The sequence below is a fragment of the Lytechinus variegatus genome, chromosome 7 (assembly GCF_018143015.1).
Source record: "Lytechinus variegatus isolate NC3 chromosome 7, Lvar_3.0, whole genome shotgun sequence".
Classification (NCBI taxonomy): domain Eukaryota; kingdom Metazoa; phylum Echinodermata; class Echinoidea; order Temnopleuroida; family Toxopneustidae; genus Lytechinus; species Lytechinus variegatus.
Window position 1 is genome coordinate 4,809,880 of NC_054746.1, and position 20,675 is coordinate 4,830,554.

At 36.2% G+C, this 20,675-nt stretch overlaps 1 protein-coding gene across 2 annotated transcripts; it reads left to right on the top strand.

Annotated features, from left to right (window-relative positions):
* Positions 1-470: 470 nt before the first annotated feature.
* On the top strand, positions 471-10,483 carry LOC121418263 (calmodulin). Of its 2 annotated transcripts, XM_041612032.1 has the most exons (7): positions 471-710; positions 3,636-3,656; positions 4,496-4,526; positions 6,267-6,410; positions 7,002-7,128; positions 8,292-8,407; positions 9,798-10,483. In XM_041612032.1, exons 1-7 carry the CDS (start codon positions 708-710, stop codon positions 9,824-9,826), a joined length of 471 nt encoding a protein of 156 aa, XP_041467966.1. In that variant the 5' UTR covers positions 471-707; the 3' UTR covers positions 9,827-10,483. The 2 variants fall into 2 exon arrangements, with proteins under 2 accessions (XP_041467966.1, XP_041467967.1); XM_041612033.1 differs by lacking the exon at positions 3,636-3,656 and having other exon boundaries at positions 472-710.
* Positions 10,484-20,675: the final 10,192 nt, after the last annotated feature.

Genomic DNA, 20,675 nt, shown 5'->3' on the forward strand with positions numbered 1-20,675 from the left:
TTGGAGAGAGTGGGGGAGCAAATATTCTAATGGGGGCGGCGAACGGTTCGGCTCTATATAAAACCCTACCCGCTCCTCGCCTTCTTGCTTGGATGATTTTACCCAAATTAAGCTTTTAAACTTCGTTCCGGTCTTCGACTTCGATTCTTTATTCTTAATTGTCGAAAAGTGGGTCAGCCTTGGGGTCACCCTTTTATTTATCTTGGTCCAGGCTGTTCTAACCGTACCCGTTTATAACCCTATAAATATGGATCTTTAAAATCAACTTGACCCTTGGTTTAATTTTTAAGAGCTGCCTTGGATCGATGCATGCTGCTGCATAAGCGCGAAGTGGCGGGTTAAGCTCGTCGCAATGCGCAGTAATATGCCGCATTGCGGAGCAGTGATCTGCCTTTCTCATGCTTTGCCAATGACTTGCTAACATAGCAATGCAACGCTACCACAAAAAAATTTTGGGGTATTAATAAACGCCCTCACGGAAATCCGCATTGACTTTGCACTAGTTTTCAGCTTTATCTCCATCTCAGCTCAGCTCAGCATAGCACCAGCGCGCCCACGATATCTTGAAGACCATCATCTCAATCCATTCGAAGTTGATACTACGGCGGTAACTCATTTGATTTGTACGTCCAGTTATTGGAGTGAGAAGTTGCAAACATCACCTGCTTTTGAATTATACACCATAAACTTCTAAATATTCCAGAAAGATGGTAAGATTTTAATTTTTTTTTTTATTGTGTGAGGCAGTGTGAGAGAGAGAGAGACGCGATAAAGATGATACCGTACCGGTAATGATTTTGAGCCTGAAATGATTCGATTGAAATGGAAACGATACCGGTACATTCAAAGCCAAACAGTTTAAAAGTTAAATAAGTTACACAAACTTTTTTAGATAGAGTCTACGGGTAATTTTTCTAGATCTATACCTAGTTTTCATCTCAAGTTAACCTAAAGAACTTAAAGACAATTGTCCGATGTATCTAACACTACAGTTTGATCTAGATAATTTTAGCTTTCGTACTTCGTAGGTCTGAGTGATCACAGATAAAGTATTCAAGTAATCTGGCAACGCCTAACTTTTTACTCCACGATATCGTATAGATCTAGAACTACAGTACTGGTTCTGTTATCGTTACATTAGAATGTGAATCAGGCTTCATGCCTGGTTTTAAGTCAACAAACTATTTTGTATCCAGTAATTATTAACTGCAAATTATTGTCAAAGCCGGTTAGCGTTAGATCCTAAATCGAAATTTATAGAATTATAGAAAGTCATGGAGGTGGACGTGTCGTGGTAGGCCGCTACTCCGCCTCAGTTTCTCAATAGAGTTAAATCATTTCAATTTAAAATGAGATAAATAATATTAACAGTTGATATCAAGACCTCAATAGATCTAGATCTCTAGATCAATATAACAAGTATTATAATGATGGGTAGCAGCCAAAAAGAAATGAAAATGAAAAAGTTTGAAGAAATTTACAAAATGTTTTTTTTTCATTCCATTTTCATTTTTGGCCTATTTAGAACTAGTTATCAACAAAATTTCCAATCATAACAATTTAATGTCATAAACAATATACCGTTTAGATCTAAAATGCAAGGTTATTAAATAGTAACTGGTAGATTCTACATGTAGACATCTAGACCTCTATAGATTAAGTGACGAGAATCTGAATCAATTTAAGATTAATTCCATTTCCTTTTCCTTTTTTTTAGTTATCCATTGTACATGTATGGTACCTAATCTAGATACGTGATTAAATGAATTTGATCCAAATAATATCTAGCCGTGACATTCTGCTCCATTTTAATTCCTGTTCGCTCAACGATTTGCTTTGTTTCAATCAAGCCTAGCCTTATCACTTCATTTCCCACTACTTTGCTCGCCTAAAACTACCAACCAAGCTATCCCTTCAAAAATATTACAATGATCCCAATTCATGCACATTGCCTACATGTAAAACTCCCTCGCCCCACCCTATCCTACTTATGTACTCCATTCCCACTAGCTCTCATTCGCCAGCGAATTTATTAAGCTAGCCATCATAATAATAGACCCACGTTTCATATATAAGACGTTAATAACTGCCTCTGGGCATTCAGGCGAAAGTGAAGGGATGACATTTATTAATACTAGGCCTAGAGCATATATTTCTTAATTATTTGCTGGACAAGAAAGTGACTTGCAAAACTAAGAAAAAATAAATTTTACAGTGGGGTGGGGGTATGGGGTTTAACCTCTTCCCTTGGGCTGCAAAGTTGTCTTTTTTTTAAGTGATGAATTACATTTTGGAACTAACCTCTTGTTGTGCTTTTCAATTGTTTCGGGACTAAAATCACCGTCATTGTATAGTGAACCATATTATTTCTAATTTTCATTTTTTGCTAGTCCCAAAAAAAAATCGGTTCTAAAATGACCCTAATTTGGTAGTGAAACCCCCTTTTTTTGTTCGCTTGTCAAATTTCTCGGTCAAACCTCCTCCTTGGAAAAAAAACTCGATGCACCCCTGCTTTATGGGTAATACGAGTTCTTAATCAATATAGAGCGAGGGGACCGACTCTCCTATAAAATGAAAATTTCTTGACTCATCCAGTCAATAAAAAACCGCTCAATCTTACTCTTGTGAAGAATATAGATGTTTGTAACAATGTAATACCTTTGATTTGGATGGATGACCGAATAAGTAGGAGACGCATGTTTATTGTTTTTTTTTACAATTTAATGCCACACTTCTTTTAAAAATATATTCTTTACTGTCTGAGATTCATTTTCTTCAATCAGTGATCATGATTGGTCGATTGCACGCATGTTGTGTGTTCCCCCAAATAAGGTACGTGTTTCCACTCCCTCTGCAAACCTTTGCTTTCCCATTAGATCTTGAAGTGAGTTGATATATACCAAGCTGTTTGATGCATGCTGTGTTCTGAAACACATAAGGCTGCGGGCCAGCCGAGAAGAGATGTTATGAGAAAGATGGCCTGGCAAGTTCATTGGCGAGGATGCATGCTGATATGCCAAATATTCCTGGAATCTGACAGCTGTCTCATGGCTGAACCCCTTGTAATGCTTTTCCAACCTTGTAAACCGACTCGTGGAGCCAATTTATCCATGTCGGATAAAAAGAAACGACAGAGGGTTTCCAGTGACCAGTAAATACAATACGACGATTCTCAACCCACATGCCAATGCGAATTTGAGATATATAGGGCATTAGCTTAATATTTTCTAAGTGATGGAACCCATTGGATGCTCGCTCAATCAATTGCCTATGCAGATGTGTGTGTGATCTTCCTGGGAATGTCCATTTGAAACCAATTGAAATCTCTATCAGCCCCTGGTTCTCATTAACCCCCCCCCCCAAATGTTTGCTTGCTTCCTTGCTGTGGTCTCCTCAACTGTATGAGAACGCTCTGAAATGGAAATGCATGCATCAATTTTTGTTTTCTTCATTAAAAAGAAAAGATTTTTGAAGAGAAACAATTAAAAAAAAACGGTTGTCTTAGACTTGTTCTAATCTTTACCCTTTTTTATCTTTTCGATTTGAACCATACCCCCCACCCTTCCCTTCTTTCTCTTCCCCCTTTTGAATCTTCTTGTCTCCAACTTGTATCTTGTCTGCAATTGTACGGGCAGTCCCAGGAACTCACCATTAATGTAAGCAATCTCGCTTCTTGTTATGTCTTTTGTCATGAATATATCAATGTTGGAAATCGTTCAATATCTTCTAGTTCTTTAAACAGTATCTTGTTTGCACCTTCTGTCAAATTTGATTAAAGACGGCCCTTTCTGATCCCTGTGGCATTTTACCCGTGTACTGTCTGTAGAATTAGTATCTCGTAACGATGTACTTGTACGTGTAGTGCTGATATTGATTTAGTCAAATATTAACTTTATTGTACTATGACCATGGCGTTTATGATTGATGACAGTTTTTATCATAATAACAAAAACAGGGAGAGAAGGCGTACTCACGAAAAGCACTTTATTTTATTGCATTCTGCGCTTGTTGAAGTACAGTATTTATGAATAATCAAGAGTGAAAACAAATATTGATACAATCTTATTCTAACAGACTGTTTTTATAGAATCCCCTAGTAACTCAGACTTTAGCAGTCTAATTTACCGATTAATGTTATGTTTACTCAATATACTACTCTCTTCAAGCTGTGTTGTGTTCAATATGTTATAAAATGTGTTCTGTAATAGTGAAATAAACTTTTTGTATTATATTTGTGCAGCTGATTGCCAAGCCTATATTCACTAAAATAAAATCTAGTAATCACTGTGGCATATGTAATTGGGTGATAAACTTTTTTGATGAATATCCACAAGATAATCTTTTTGTTGATCAAGTCAAGTGGTGATTAGTGTTTCGTAGTGTTCATTGTTCTTATTGTTGATCACATTATTCATCATACAATATGCCGTGGTAGTAAAAGAAATCAAGTGTTATGTTTAATAATTTCCATTTTCTCTATCTTCTCATCATGCAGGCCGATCAACTTACTGAGGAGCAGATTGCAGGTAATAATACCTCAATACTCAACATGCTCAATATCATACATTATGATAAAGAGACTGTCATGCACTTATTATCAAATAACATAATTCATCGAACATTAAGTCCAGATAATGAATTGAAGGGATGTTGAAGACATCTTTTTTATGATGGGCCGTCCGAGATAAACTCACGGCGGAATAAAATCAGGCAAACATGACATACGTGCAGAAAACACAATAGGTGATTGAACTGCTTTCGGTATTAGTAGCAATCGATAAACTCTGGTCTGGCTCTATGGGCTAATGATCTAATCATCCAATTATTACTGACAATCTATCAGACCTTACATATGTTACAGTAGGTGCATGGGGGAGAGAGTAAGAGTAAATGAGAAAGATAAAGAAAGAGGAGAGAGAGGGAGAGAGGGGAGGATGAGCAGGATGCGTCATTTTTAACTCATGCGTGGCGTGGCGTCCGTCCACAATTTCAAAATGCTTCTTCTGCGTCATTTCAGTTCTGTTTGCTCTATAGGTGGGGATTCAAAACTTCTACACAGAGATTTGAAACTCATTAATAATGCTAATTCATGCGCATTTTTCAAAATCCACAAAAATGCAACTTAGTCATTTTGTTGACCGATTTTGATTTTTTGCTTCCATCTGGTGGGGGTTCATGAGGTTCACCAACCTTCTAAACAGAATTGTGAAAGTTTGATTAGAAAAAAATTATTCTAATTTATGCGTATTTTTTAAAAATTCACATAAATGCCTCTTTTTCTCTATTTGACCGATTTCGATTTTACTTCCTTCTGGTAAAACTTCATGAGGTTCACCAAACATCTACACAACTAGTTCTACATAAACTTTCACAAACAATTTAGACATTTTGATTAGAAAATTATTTATGCTAATTTATGCAAAATATATTCATAAATCACAAATAAAACGCTTTTCGCCTTCATTTGTTGATCAATTACAATTTTGTTTGCTATATATGATAGCTGTAGGTGGGGATACAAAGTTTATGTACATGATATTGAAACTAGTTAATTATACTAATTTATGCATATTTTTCAAAACTCGCGAAAAATGCTTATTTATTTGTTGACTTATTTTGATTTGTTTGTGTTCAATCTGAGAGCTGCATGAGGTTCACCAAGGTTTTACACATAATTTTGAAATTTTGACTAGAAAATCATTTACGCTAATTTATACTAACATAAATCATAAAAGTGCTTCTTTGTCATTTCTTCATCAAGTTCAATTCTGTTTCCTCAATGTATGTCACCAATATAATGCACTACAGAGTCAACTCGGCTGAAATTAAAAATTGTGTTAAATTTTTAGATCACATATTGATATCATGGAGTAGGGTCCTACGAACAGTTGATGTATTGCAAAGTACATGAATGGATTAAAAGTTATGAAGTGTTTTTACGAGCTTTTAATCAGGAATCGAAAGTATCTTGATGTTTGAAGTGTTTATTGCGTTAGAAATTTGTAGTTTTGTTTGTTATCATGGCACTACATACATTGTAAATCGTCTCTCGAGTCTAGTTTTAAGCTTTAAGGTTTACTTGTAAAATTCAATAACTTCAAAGAGAGAAAAAATATATATTTTTCGCCCTCCTTTCAATTTGATATAATTTATGGTCGCGTGAGTAACTTTCTTTTTTAAAGAATATTCATCCTCCAAAATCCAGATTAAAAGAAGAGTTTTTAGATGCATTATCCTATGGCCATTGTTTTTCCTGTTTTCCTCAGAATTCAAGGAGGCTTTCTCCCTCTTTGATAAGGATGGCGACGGCACCATCACTACAAAGGAGTTGGGCACAGTGATGAGGTCACTGGGTCAAAACCCTACTGAGGCTGAACTTCAGGACATGATCAATGAAGTAGATGCTGACGGTGAGCATATGGGGGAAAAGGGAAAATGACTAACATTTATTTCCTTGAATTTGAAGTGTCTAAATAGATTTATGTGGAAATAAAACTGATCTATTTTGAATTATTTCCAATGACGAAGTAGGCGGATGTGTTTCAGTGAAAAACACAGCCTGAATAGAAAGATACATAGAAACAGGAAAAATTAGATGATGTCTGAATGATCATGAAAGAAAAAAATAAATGTTAGTTACCGGTATTAGTAAAAGGTATCGTATGTGATGTTTCAGAACCTAAACTGTGTTTAATGGAAAATAATTCCATGACTGTTGGAAGCGGGACCGGTTTTGCTATCATTGTCGATCTTACGAGAAAGGTAGCTAATAAAAGAATGGAGACATCAGTATTTGAGATAAATATAATTTTGTAATACGACACCTATCTCTTTACCTATACACATTGTAGAGGTGAATGTAGACAGCATGAGAGCATTACAAATTTGAAAGTTCAGATCGATTTGTGAGGGTGAATTATACGCTAGATTATGATAATGTGTAAATGCGCGGTTATTCGCTTACCACATTGATTTTCTAATCTCATTTTCGCCTCCATCAGGAAACGGAACGATCGATTTTCCAGAGTTCTTGACGATGATGGCGAGGAAGATGAAGGATACAGATAGTGAAGAAGAGATCAGGGAGGCTTTCCGTGTATTCGACAAGGACGGCAACGGATTTATCAGGTTAATGTCATTTGCAATTGTATTCATCATTAAATCTAATGTGATATAATCTGAGGATATATAAGTGTGATAATGTTGATAATGTGGAATACAATCATGTTGTATTAGTAGTAAGTCGTGTGATGAACTGAAGTTTGGTCCAACATTAGCCATTTATGTAATTATCACTGTTCCCGTGAGTTTATAATAGCTTTCTTATGAACCACCACTCAAAATAATGGCACCAACATAATATAAAATGCGTGGCGCAGTTCATTATATCCATAAAAGCCGTTCTGTCAAAGCCCTAACATATGCGTCAGTCGCAGAGATTTATTTATAAACCCATATGGCGTCAATCGATGCGAATATGTTTTTTTTTTAATATGAATGCATGCTTGGGGTTCCGTCATTGAAGGTAACAAAACTACCCCTCCCTGTGGTGGAACTGTTTCTGATTCAAGCAATTGTCACATTTTGGCGTATTATTACTTTTTAGACAATTTCAAATAGATCTGTCGGATGAGAAAGAGAGTAGGCCTAATCTAAGTTAATTATTTCGCCTTCGACACAAATATGTCTCATTGCCTTAAACATCGGTCATTTATTTTACTTGTCTTAAAAAGGGATAATACTAAGACAAAGAGTCACTTAACTGAAATGTTAATGATTACCATTGTAATTTAAAAAAAGTTTGTTATTATCATCATTCTACTTTCCGCTTTTTCATAACGCTCAGTAACAAGGGCACTGTTTCAGGGAGCGCTGAAATTTATCATCTTTTTACAGGAAACCATAGTTAAGGAAAATTAGTGCTTCTCTACCAACCAATCAATTTAATCGAATTTGTTCGAGCTGATGAACAGTGCCATTGGTCCCATTTCATAACAAATGCAAACTTTCTATAACAAGTTTATTATCAGCCAATCAAATCGAAGGAATTCAGTAACTTTAAACTGTTATTGTACATGTAACAAGGTTTATGAAACGGAGCCCCTGGTTGGCTTCGTCACTTTGGGGCCTTTTTTAAACGTTGATATCAAAGGGTCTGTACTTTGTAGAGCACAAAAAGTAGTGCCGAAAGAAAACGACATTCTTATATGTTGTGATTAAGTTCGGTATGGCGCAGTTGATGCAAAACTCCGTAAAACTAAAACTGGGATTGTTGTAATACTTGATTTCAGTGCTGCCGAACTTCGTCACGTCATGACAAACCTTGGAGAGAAACTGACAGATGAGGAGGTCGATGAAATGATCAGAGAAGCTGATATTGATGGTGATGGACAAGTCAATTATGAAGGTAACTTTTTTTTGTTCCAATGGCCCATATTCTGAAGTCAGGTTTAACTTAGACCATGGTCTAACTATGTGCTAAAATTATGGGAAGCCAAAAGAGTCAAAATTTTTATTAACTTGTACGTTTCTTATGTTTGCTGTGCTCTTTCCTGATTCATCAACGGTGAAGACAATCATCTATTTATGCATCCTAGACAATTATGAATGATTTGAGAGCCAAATGAGTTGAAATATGATATCTCTACAGTTAGTGATTTATGTAACAATTGGCTTTCCATACTTAAACCACAACTTTAAACCTGAGTTTAAGTTAAACCCTACTTCAGAATACGGGCCATTGAGTCTGGTATTGTTTTACCATGGGAATGAAATTTTTCGATGAATCAGAGGAAATTTCATGTATTATTATGCTCCTCATGTAAAGCCGTTGTCATTACCGTTATGGTTGTAATACTAATTTGCATAATTTAATTTTCACATGATTATCATACAATAAACATGAATCTAATGAAGAGCAACAGCTAGTCAGGTTTCTCGAGTATGAATTGGAATGGTTTATTATGACGCCGGCAAGAGGGGCAGGTGCTCTTACGGTTTTACCTCCTCGCTTTATACCTTTACTCAGCATTTTGTATTATCATTTGGTATTTTTATTTCTCATTATTATCCCACTTACATAAACAAACGCGACTACTTCTGTTAAATCAGAACCTCCCCGGTCAGTATTCTGAAATCGAGTTTAACTCTGTACTTAAATTTCACCATGCTGTTATGGAGAAAGAAACCAAATCAGATACAAATTTAGTTCTCGACCAGTTACGAATGATGCGAGTTACAGATGACATTGATGACCTAATAAGATGAACTTGAATATACCGTGAGAGATTTGTGTCACGATAGGCCATCCATATTTAAATCACATCTTTATACCAGATTTTGAATTAAAACAAAGTTCAGGATACGCTAAAGTCATCCTTTCCCAACCATGTTAACCTCATTCCGGTGATTATGTGTACAGACCAAATAAGGAGCTTTCGTTTTGGACGATGGATGCTTCTACGACGATTGACGACTACTTCCATTGCGTCTGATATTACCGGGGTTTCATCTTTTGTGGAAGACCGACAAACCTTCAGAGTTGACGCATGCGCAGATGGTTCAATCGTCAATATCATACGGTAGTCGTAGAAGAAGCATAGTTCGCCATAGATCGATCAAAACAAAAGCTTCTTAATTCACCGACAGTGGAAATTACCCTCGAGGCATATTGGCACGCGGTGATGTTCATGACGATGAATATGACAAAGATAATCGATAAGTACTGGGAGAATTATAAATTTTGACAGCAAGAGCCTCACCATTCTATGTACTTGTCATTTTCTATGATTACACAGAATTCGTAACGATGATGACATCAAAGTGAAGTGGAGGCCTGCCATCCTATGTCTGTCTTGCCTTTCATTTGGACTTTGTACACGCCAATCAGCCATCGGTCAATTTCATCTGCGTATTCAACCCCCAACCAATCAATAATATACTGTATATAATACGAGTAATGTGATGACTGAAATAGCCAGGACGTTGTCGATGAGGCGTGATTGGCCTGAAGGCCCGTTTGTTTTCCAACACAGATGGCGCTCTTCAATCAATGATCAGCACTCTCAAACCATGGACCTATTATCGAGGTCCATGCTCAAACCATCTTAATTAGTCAATAATTTTTCTGTTCCAATCTCTCCAGTCAATATCAACGCATTACAATGCGCTGATGTTCGTCTCTTTACCCACTACTATTCCCATTTTTTTAATGATTTGTTAACATGATTATTTATTAAGAAAATATGTAAATGTTGAAAGACTCAAATTAAATTAATATCTGATGGTGATAAGAAGATACTCCCATAACATGTACTTGATATGTACATTTCTGTGAAGTGCCTGATGATGTACAATTCTTAGGGGAAAACATTCTTTTTACTTTTTAGATTTTTCTTTTTTATACTTGTAAAGATTAGTGTACTTCTAATGTTTTGACGAGGATTGTTTACTATTAAAAAAAATAAAACAAATATCTATCTTACATCAGTCATAATAGTGGTGGTGATGGTTAGAGTTGAAGATTGTCATGGTGTTGGTGGTGGTCACAGATGAAGATTGTCATTGTGGTGGTGGTCACAGGTGAAAATTGTCTTGGTGTTGGTGGTGGTGATATGTGAAGATTGTAATGGTAGTGGTGGTGATCACAGGTGAAGATTGTTATGGTGGTGGTGGTGATCACAGGTGGAGATTGTCGTGGTGGTGGTGGTGGTGGTCACATGTGAAGATTGTCGTGATGGTGGTGGTGATGGTGGTCACATGTGAAGATTGTCATGATGGTGTTGGTGGTGGTCACAGTTGAAGATTGTCATGATGGTGTTGGTCACAGGTAAAGATTGTCATGATGGTGTTGGTGGTGGTCACAGGTGAAGATTTTCATGATGGTGGTGGTGATCACAGGTGCAGATTGTCATGGTGGTGGTCACATTTGAAGATTTTTATGGCGGTGGTGGTGTTCACATGTGAAGATTGTCATGATGGTGTTCGTGGTGGTCACAGATGAAGATTGTCATGGTGATGGTGGTAATGACAGGTGAAGATTGTCATGGCGGCGGTGGTGGTCACAGGTGCAGATTGTCATGATGGTGTTGGTGGTGGTCACAGATAAAGATTGCCATGGTGGTAGTGGTGGTGGTCACAGATAAAGATTGCCATGGTGGTAGTGGTGGTGGTCACAGATGAAGATTGTTATGATGGTGGTGGTAATCACAGGTGAAGATTGTCATGGCGGCGGTGGTGATCACAGTTGATAATTTTCATATTGGTGGTGGTGGTGGTCACAGATGAAGATTGTCATTGTGGTGGTGGTCACAGGTGAAGATTGTCATGGTGTTGGTGGTGGTCATATGTGAAGATTGTAATGGTGGTGGTGGTGATCACAGGTGAAGATTGCCATGGTGGTGGTGGTGGTCACAGGTGTAGTCATGCTGGTGGTGGTGTTGATGAAAGGTGAAGATTGCTGTGATGGTGGTCACATATCCATTATTGTCAGACAAAGCCAACTGCAATGTGTCGGGCCAATAAGTGGAGAATGGCGCCAGCTACGGTACATGTTGCGCTTTAGGGAAAGTTGACGCTATCGGGCACACATGAGTAATACAGACCCCCATTCACTCACGTGTTATATCATAGCTCATCAAAAAATCATTAAAAATCAATCCCTCGATAGATTTTGCTTTAATTCACTGACATTAGTCACAATTAACAGTGCATTAAGACTTGATATGTTAATCAGGTACTTGACCAGCTCAATCAAAAGTTAAATGGCCTGAAATAAGACTAACCATAATTTCGGCCAGTTCATCGCCAGAAAAACCAGAACTGCATTGTGGGTAATAATGATTAAAATGAAATACAAAAATGCAGTCTAGCCTTCTCAAACGCCTTGATTATGAAAGAGTATGAACATAGCATTATGTCTATCGTTTTTCTTTTGATATACAAACATTTGATCTATTTTTAATGAATTATTTTAATCAACAAAGTCATGTGATCTTTACTTACGCCTGTCCGGCATGCATTGCGCGCAGATGAATTACACTCGTGTGCCCTATCATTTATGTGATGACAATAAAATGAATGGTATACATCTGATAAAAAACCCTCCAAGACATTAAAATTGAAGCATATATTCGCATCATGATCAATTAGAAATTAGAAGTTGACCAGCAAAAATTACCATAAACAGAATTAGAAATTCATCAATTTGATTCAAATCGTGAAAGTTGATTATCAAATGAACATAAATCGCAAAGATACCAAGCATACCTTTTCTGTCTGAACATATTGGTTAGTACTTTTGTATTATCTTGATAATTACTAGACTACTTTTCTTTTTGTTTTGGGGTTTGCTTTTTGGAGGATGTTAACATACAGGGGCAGATCCAGCTCCCGCCAAAGTGGGGGGGGGGATTTTTTCACCCATATTTCCCCCGATCGGCCGCTCAAACTTGATATTTGTTTGTTTCTTTGAAAGGGGTTGACGTCTCAATAGCGTAATTAGCAAAAAAAAATTGAGGGGGCTTTATCCGGCATATCACATAAAATTTATAAGAAGTTAATACGCCGATGTCCTAAGAGTGTTTTTTAGCTTTATTCTTATAGAGCAACATAAAAAAAATAATCTCAAAGCCCTATTTTGAATACTTCGAGCGCGAAGCGCAAGCTGAAAATTTTTGTAATTTCATGTATTTTGTCCTGAAAATTGAAAACTCTTGGCAATGTTTGTCAACCTGAACAAGATACGTATGCAACTAAATGATTACTGCGAGCACGAGCAGAAATTTTTAATATGGCTTCTGGCTTGATCGAAAAGGGACCTGGTAAGGACGATTTGCAGTTAGGCTTTAAGACGATACATATTTAGGAACCTTTTTTTTTTTACATTCCGACCTAAAAAATGATATTTTAAGCACTTTTTGAAATAAACGGTATAGGTATAAAACTAAACAATTGATGCAAGCGGGAAAAAAATGAGATTTCAGACCTTGAAATGGGACACTCTATTCTTGTTCTGTATAAACCATGAAAGAGGAAGTTAATTAATAATGCAAGCGCAAACTGAATAGTTTTCGCACATTTTGAGGAAAGGTTAAGCTGCGTATCTCAATAAACATGCGTGCGCGTGCTTTAGAGTTAGACAGAATCTGGGCATTCTGAATACATTTTATTATTTTATCATGGAAATTAATAATGCGACCGCGAAGCGCGAGCGGAAAATATTTGATATTCCGGTATGAAAGGGTGAATATAAGCACCATCTAAAGCACTGTGTAGGGAAATCGTAAAGTGTATGTGGTTAGAACTTAATAAATGATGCGAGTGCGAAGCGTGAGCTGATATTTTTTATATTATTATTTTGACCTAGGACCTGGGGCCCGTTTCATAAAGGACTTGCAACTGTTGTAACTTTGCCATAATGGCAACTACCATGGTAACAGGGCTCAGCAGCCAATCAGAATCAAGGTTACCATGGTAGTTGCCAAAATGTCAAAGTTACAACAGTTGCAAGTCCTTTATGAAACGGGTCCCTGGATATTCTAGGCCTAAGGACATTTGTCATCATATGAAAATGATGACTATCTTTCTATTCCTCTTCCTATAAGCGCGATTTGAAACTTGTCTATATTTCTTTATGAAAAAGGGACAATATAGTTGTTAGGAATTCCTGAAAATGTTATTATCATATTTATTAGTGTAATAAGCCTAATGAATGAGTAAAATTTGTTGACATTTGAGGCCTGAAAACTGGATATTTTAAGCACTTTTGTAATCATGAATAGGATTTATGAGTTCATATATTTTTAACTGTCATATGGGATTTTAAGTAGTTTGTTATAGGATTATAATACATGTATAAAGAATATCATGGAATAAACAAAGACAATATGTAGGCTTACTTGGCAATTCAAATAATGCGAGCGCACAGCGCAAAAAGCTGCAAATGATATTCACACCATAAAACGCACATTTTACAGAGCACTTAAAAATAAATTTGTAAATCAAACAAAATAATAAAGCTCGATGTCCGAGCTGAAATATGTTTTGTACATTGACTTAAAAACTTGATATTTTAAGTTAAATATCAGCCTATTGAGCAAGATATGTATCTCATCGAACAAGCTATACGAGCGCGAAGCGCGAGCGAAAATTTAATAAAGTAACATGAAATATACGTTTTTAAATCATTTTCCAAGTCTCCCCCTGACCTTATCTTATTCACGTCTACCTCCTCTTATTTTATTTTTTCCTCCTTTCTTTCCCCTTCTTTTGTTTTTTTTTGGCCTCCTTTTTTCTTTTTATTTTGCTCCGCCAAAAGGGGGGGGGGCGGGCCACTCGCCCCCCCCTGGATCCACCTATGAACATGGGCACACGAAAGACCATCAATTTGGTGATATGTGCCAAGCTGTATAAATATCAGAAATAAATGAATGAATTAGCAGTCATACCAAGAAAACATGGCCGTTGAGAATGACCGGGTGTTAGAAATACCTCCTTTGATGTACGCTTTTCATAATGCATTTCTCAAACAGTAATATTTTTTTCGTTTTGTCGACAAAGTGCCATGTGGTCGATATAGCTTACATGTAGAAGAAAACACCGATTCTGTAATCATTATCATTGTTAGAATTGACAAATCATCATTATAATTATTATTGCTGCTTGTTGTTGTTTCGATATTGGTGGTGGTTACCATCAACAATAGCAGCACCAACATTTGCCCACAGGCATTATTTCAGTATCATTACCTATGTAGAACACTGGCTTTACTGTTGCTTTCTCAAATTTACTTTTGTCGCAAGATGGCGCTGTTTGACGAAAGTAAACGATGCGCTTCCCTGCACAATTTCGGCCAAAAAGGACGCATTGCGTCTAAATTGTCGGCATTCTTCTTCTTTTTTATTTTTGCAATATGCAACTTTCTTCCGCGTATTTATGTGATGAGAAATTTACATTCGTAAAGAGTTTAGTCATGATTAATCGATTAATTGATTGACTGATCGTTCGATTGATTGATCGATTGAATATTTCTTCAATTTCTTCGATATGTGTTTTAAGTATTCCCTGAACGAGCAAATCAGTGCTGTATAAAAACCAATTCAAACCATATATGCACCGAGCAGTGCACTATCGTTATCTGTAACAATTTTCTCCCCACTCTAGAATGCTAAGCACTTTCAATTAAAATTATTTATTTGCCGCAAGACAAACAGAACAATTCATCTTACTCTCCGTTTCAAAAAATGAGAATATATACGTATTTGTTGTACGTTTATTCCTTCGCCTTTAAAAAATATTAGAGTAAAATGCAAGGTATTACCACTAGTTGGTTTGCTTTGGGCAGTTGACAGATAAGGTAGTTTCATGATGTTAATCTGTGTAAGTCTCGTCGTGATTGGGAGGTTTCTTTATTGCGGTGAGGAGTATATATAACACAAATCTTTCTATGTTGGATATCAGGCGTGCTTTTGTTGGTGTTTTTAACGTACGGCATATATAAAATAACATTTTTAATGTCGATACATGGCCCCTTAGCTGGATTTTTTCATGACAATAATGGAATGGAACGACGAAATAACTCTAAATATAATCATGTAAAGATACAAAATGTTTTATATTTAACATCCAAAATATGTTTTTGTATTTCAGTTCATATTATTTCGGAAATTACTAGTACTCTTTTTTTTCTATTAGTTAACCAAATGCATATTAGAAAAAGAGAGATTCGGTGATAAATTCAATTCATCATCGACGACTATTTCATGTTGTATATGTTTTTGTCAAATTGTCAGAATTTAAAAGAAAACACTAATACTTGCCATCAGGGGCCCGTTGCAGAAAGAGTTGCGATCAAACGCAACTCAAAAATCTTGCGCAACTTGATTTTTCAGCCGATGAAGCACTCGTATTCGGGAGTTGCGCTTGATATTTTCACTTGCGTTTAAACACAAGTATTTCTGCAACAGGCCCCAGATTCATAGACGGGTGTCACTCTGACGAAAATAACAGATTTCTATTGTTTATGGAATTGTTTTAAGGAAATACGTAAAAAGATAGTTTTGTGAATTTAGTAGATACAGCTGTAGGAGAGCTGCAGTAGATTTTTGGCGCGTAGAATGTAGACTGGAAATTGAAGACAAAGTTGTTTTCTCGTCACGCTTCTATAAGAAGGGTTTCAGGGTTTCAATGGTTTTAATAGACCTTGCCTCTGGGTAGGATCATTGTGATTGAACAGAAAGAACTTCATCCCCCGAGTTAAGATCTACACATCTTTATCTTCTCTCTGGTTCTCTCATATCCAGAAAAAGATTAACAAAGCGATTAAGGGTCAGATTAAAGTCTGAACACGATTGTTGTGTGAGATGAGATCGAGATTTACACCATTGGATAATCTAAGTAGATGTATGGCGAGAGAGTTCCTTCATCTGCCCTCTGGCAATTTGGTGGCATCTGCCGATTGGATGATCGTTTTATTTATAATAATAATTATGTACAGAACTATATAATAGATTTATGAATCATTTTATTTATATAAAAGTGTTTTTCTTGGACCAGGGACCTATGTTCATTGCCAATATAAGAAAGAAACACAAAATTGAAAACAAAGAAAATGAACAGCTAAATTGATTTTGAAATAAGGGAACAAAAAGAAGCTTGGTTTGTTTCATTTCAACTCATTTCACCAACAAAGAAAATCTTGATACGGTATTTGTTAATCATTTGATTTAATTTGATTTGAGTTATTTCATTTCTTTTCCCTTTTTTAGATATACAAACCACACAAACAAATAAAAGATGGAAATGCAATATAATTCATAAGCATTCCCATAATAAAACATGAATTCAAAATATATTTACGCATATTGTCTATGTCCTATTATAGAGAATCTGAATAATCTATATTAATCAACAAAAGTTTAACAGGGCAAACAATCGACACAAATGCTTATTTGGTGTTCAGCAATATGACATCAAGAAAATGAGTGATTAATGCATAGCCTTTCATTTATTGCTAAGCATAAATGAAAATCTGAAATGTCAGAAAGGATATAACACCAGTTTCTTGAAAACTGTGATTACAAATGATAAAAAAATGAAAAGATATGAATTTCTGCACTTCATTAACTTCCTCGCTAATATCAACTTTTTAAGAAAAATAACAGTCTTTCAGTAATTAGCAGCTTACACTTCCATGGGACTTTTGAATAAATCGCATTTAGCGTTGGAAGTTCAAAGAAGTAAAATTAGTTTTTTTTATATTTGGCATAATGTTAGGAGTAATATCTATCATAATGATAATTTTGCTTTGCGGCAAGACCATTGGTCAAAGTAAAGTCGAAATCGGCTTCAAGTCTTTTACGATTTGGAATTAAATTTGCTTTTATTCCCATAGGGAGGCTCGAAATATACTGAATTTGTATTTCAATAGTTCTGCCACTTGTCATATTGATTTTATTGGTTAGAATGTTCATTTATCATTACAAGAGATTTACATTATCATTACATTTACGATACTTTTCAAAAACTGAACATCTTGTTCTTTGTCTAAACTTCAAACCGGCTGTCTTTAAACCAAAATGCTTGTTTTCAGAGATCGGTTTATCTATTGGTACATTTATAATACTTTTTTTTCTAAAAACAGCTACAGCTGAATATCTTTATAACCGACTGTCTTGATACCAAATGCTTGTTTCATTATTTAACTTGTTTGTTACATATCATCTTGGATTACAACCAGATTATCCCCCCAAAATCCTAAAGGTCACTTGGATCCATTATTATTCAAGAAGATTGAAAAGTGAAAGGTGTGTTCTTCTGGTATCCTAGAAACAAGAAAACGTCTTTCTCCTATAACGACGTGTTATTGTAATATTCGCACTATTTCATTATGTATTTTCATGTCTTCTTAGCGGCTTAAAATGGTAATTCCTGGCCATTTTTTAAAGACATGTCTCTTTCCTCTCTTTTTTCCCCACTCCATTTCAAAGCAGGGGTGCAGAAATGATCCCCTTCTTAAGCTGGTGGTGTTTTGGTTTGTCGGTGGACTGTTATCATCTTGTTTCGAATCAAAATCGGAAAGTCTTTGGTCCTGACACAAAGGTCTTCTTTGGCCGATTATCTCCTTCAATCAGAATACATCTATCCAGCTATTATCCTAAAATACTCAAATCTCTTGCTAACTTTGATCCATCCACATACTGTGTCATGTGTTCATTTTACGCTTAACCGCATTTGACTAAGCTATATTCTCTTTTTCTGCTTCTTCTATTCAATTGTTGGGGGAAATCTGTGCAGTTGCCGGTAAACAGGTCTCGAGGTGGTGTGCTCAAACAGATGACATGGTTCCTTTTTGTTATTCTCCAATCTTTGTCATGTAACTTCTTTGTCTGTTCTGTGCCCATCGTCAAAAGCCCTGTCCAGCTTCTCAACAAGAACTCACGCCCCGGGCGCGAATTACGCGATCAGCAGAAACGCATTAGTTTATTTGCGCTGCGTAATCCTGAGCTCCCAACAAGCAAACTTTAGTCTCGCTTTCTTCTTCAGTTTGCCTGGCTGAAGAAGGTGAAGAAGGGGGCGAATCAGGAGCAGATATAGCCTAGGGGTTCAAGGATGGTAGGTGGTCTGTAAGCTATTGTACACCCTCTTCCCCTGTCTTAACGGGGCGTCTTACAACCCTCTAGTGCCCCGTCCCATTGGTTCCACTACACACTCGTACCCACTTGATTTGTTAGCTTTCAGGATTATTGTGTAAACTTTAAAAAAAAAGCATAATGAAGAAAAATTAGAAATTGCTAAGGCGGTTGTTATCCGTTCCTTGGTCAAAAGATGTAATGAAGAGAATTAAGTTAAAAGAAATGCTTTACCCACGAAGGTGTTAGCTCGGTTAGGCTTGAGTTGTGTTAATAGGGGTGACTATAGCGACCCAGGTAAAGTGGGTTGTTTTTCACGAAAGGGAGCTAAGAGATAAATCCAATGAAAAATACAAAGAATTACACCTTTAAGACGAGGTGAGTTATATAAGAATGAAAAAAAAATGAACAAGACTCAGGGAGAGAGAGAGGGGGGGGGGGGGGTAAAAAGGTGGTGTGGTAGTCACAATAGCCACACCCTATAATTACTATTCACGGGTCGATCCCCTTTCTTTGTTTTAGTAGCCCTGGTATAATTTTCATACAAATATAATTAATAGAATCTTTATTATAATGATCATTAAAAAGAATTAGAAATATACTCGTTTCACATTGAAAAACACTCTTAAAAATGTTTGGCTATACTGTCCACACAACAAAATTTAAAACTTGATACAAGTCTGGGTAGTTTTAAACCAATAGTGTGCGCTTTGGGTGAAAACAAGTATTGGTTGAAAACTACTCAGAGTTCGAACCATTTTTAACCAATGATGGGTGGAAAATATGGTGCCCATTATTAATTATTGATATCTGGCGACCAAATGTGAAATAAACAAGAGATTCCAAGACTAATAATGTAAATTACATTAGAAAAGTTATACATAGTCATGTATAAAGAAGACAATGATACCTAAATTTGTGTGCCTCGCCGGTATTTCTGTTACCTTAATACTGAAATTATTTCTATGTATTCATTGTGACACTTCTGTGTTCACATCTACAAAAGATAGTCTCAGACAAGTTTACAACAAAAACTAACTAAAATTCTCCGTTAAACGGTCTTTTTTTTATAAATTCAAACATATCACCTTAACAAAACAATTTCTTACAGATGCTATTGCTGATAATCTTAACTTTCAATTTTAGTATTTAAATTACTCATGAATATCGACAATGTTGGTATCATTATGACAACAGCAGGTGAGGAAAGAAGACCCCCCCATAAACAAAAAAAAGGAGGAGAAGGGAAGGGGAATTTTTTTTTTCATGCGGACTTATCATTAATGAAATCAAGGGTATACACTTTCCAACCGCAAACTTAACTTTCTCTGATATGTCTTAATAATCACAAGCTTGATTCAACTCTCCACTTGATATGAAATATATATTCTCATAATTCTTGCAACGACCTCTTTTCAAGTCCCTCTCCGCGCTTGAATTAGAGGTCGAATACACACAATGTAAAAAAAAATCAGAATCAGATTTAACAATCTCTATATCCTGCTTCAGGGTATAGGCTAAGCTCATGGGATGAGTTAATCCTCTGTTACTAATCTGGACTAAATGATTGTACTGCACCTGCGCTTGGTGTCGGATGGGGTCGATCGTAGGACGTCACGCTCAATGAAGCACAAGGCAGCATATCCGATACGGGTGAAGCGGCCAGAGCGGGACGGCAATGTTCCCGCTCATTGCTTCACCAATGATCAGAATGTCTCTAAAAACAGCGGTTTATCATACGACGAGCTAATATCAACACCAAATCTGACAAGTATCATTCCTAAGAACAATTAATTTTTTGAGGAACGAATTCACCAAGGATTTTGAGATCAGTATTAATGCTAAATATTATCAGACTCATAGCGAACGGTCACCGGCGCCGTATCTCCAGAATACGCGGAGGCCTATTATCGTTGTGGGGACTTGAATATCTTCTGATTAATGATACAAATATAACTATTTTGTAGGCGACGAATTATTGAATCCTTACCCGAATATTTTTTTTTTCAAATATCAATTACTCTAGGAAAGCTGAAAATCATAATG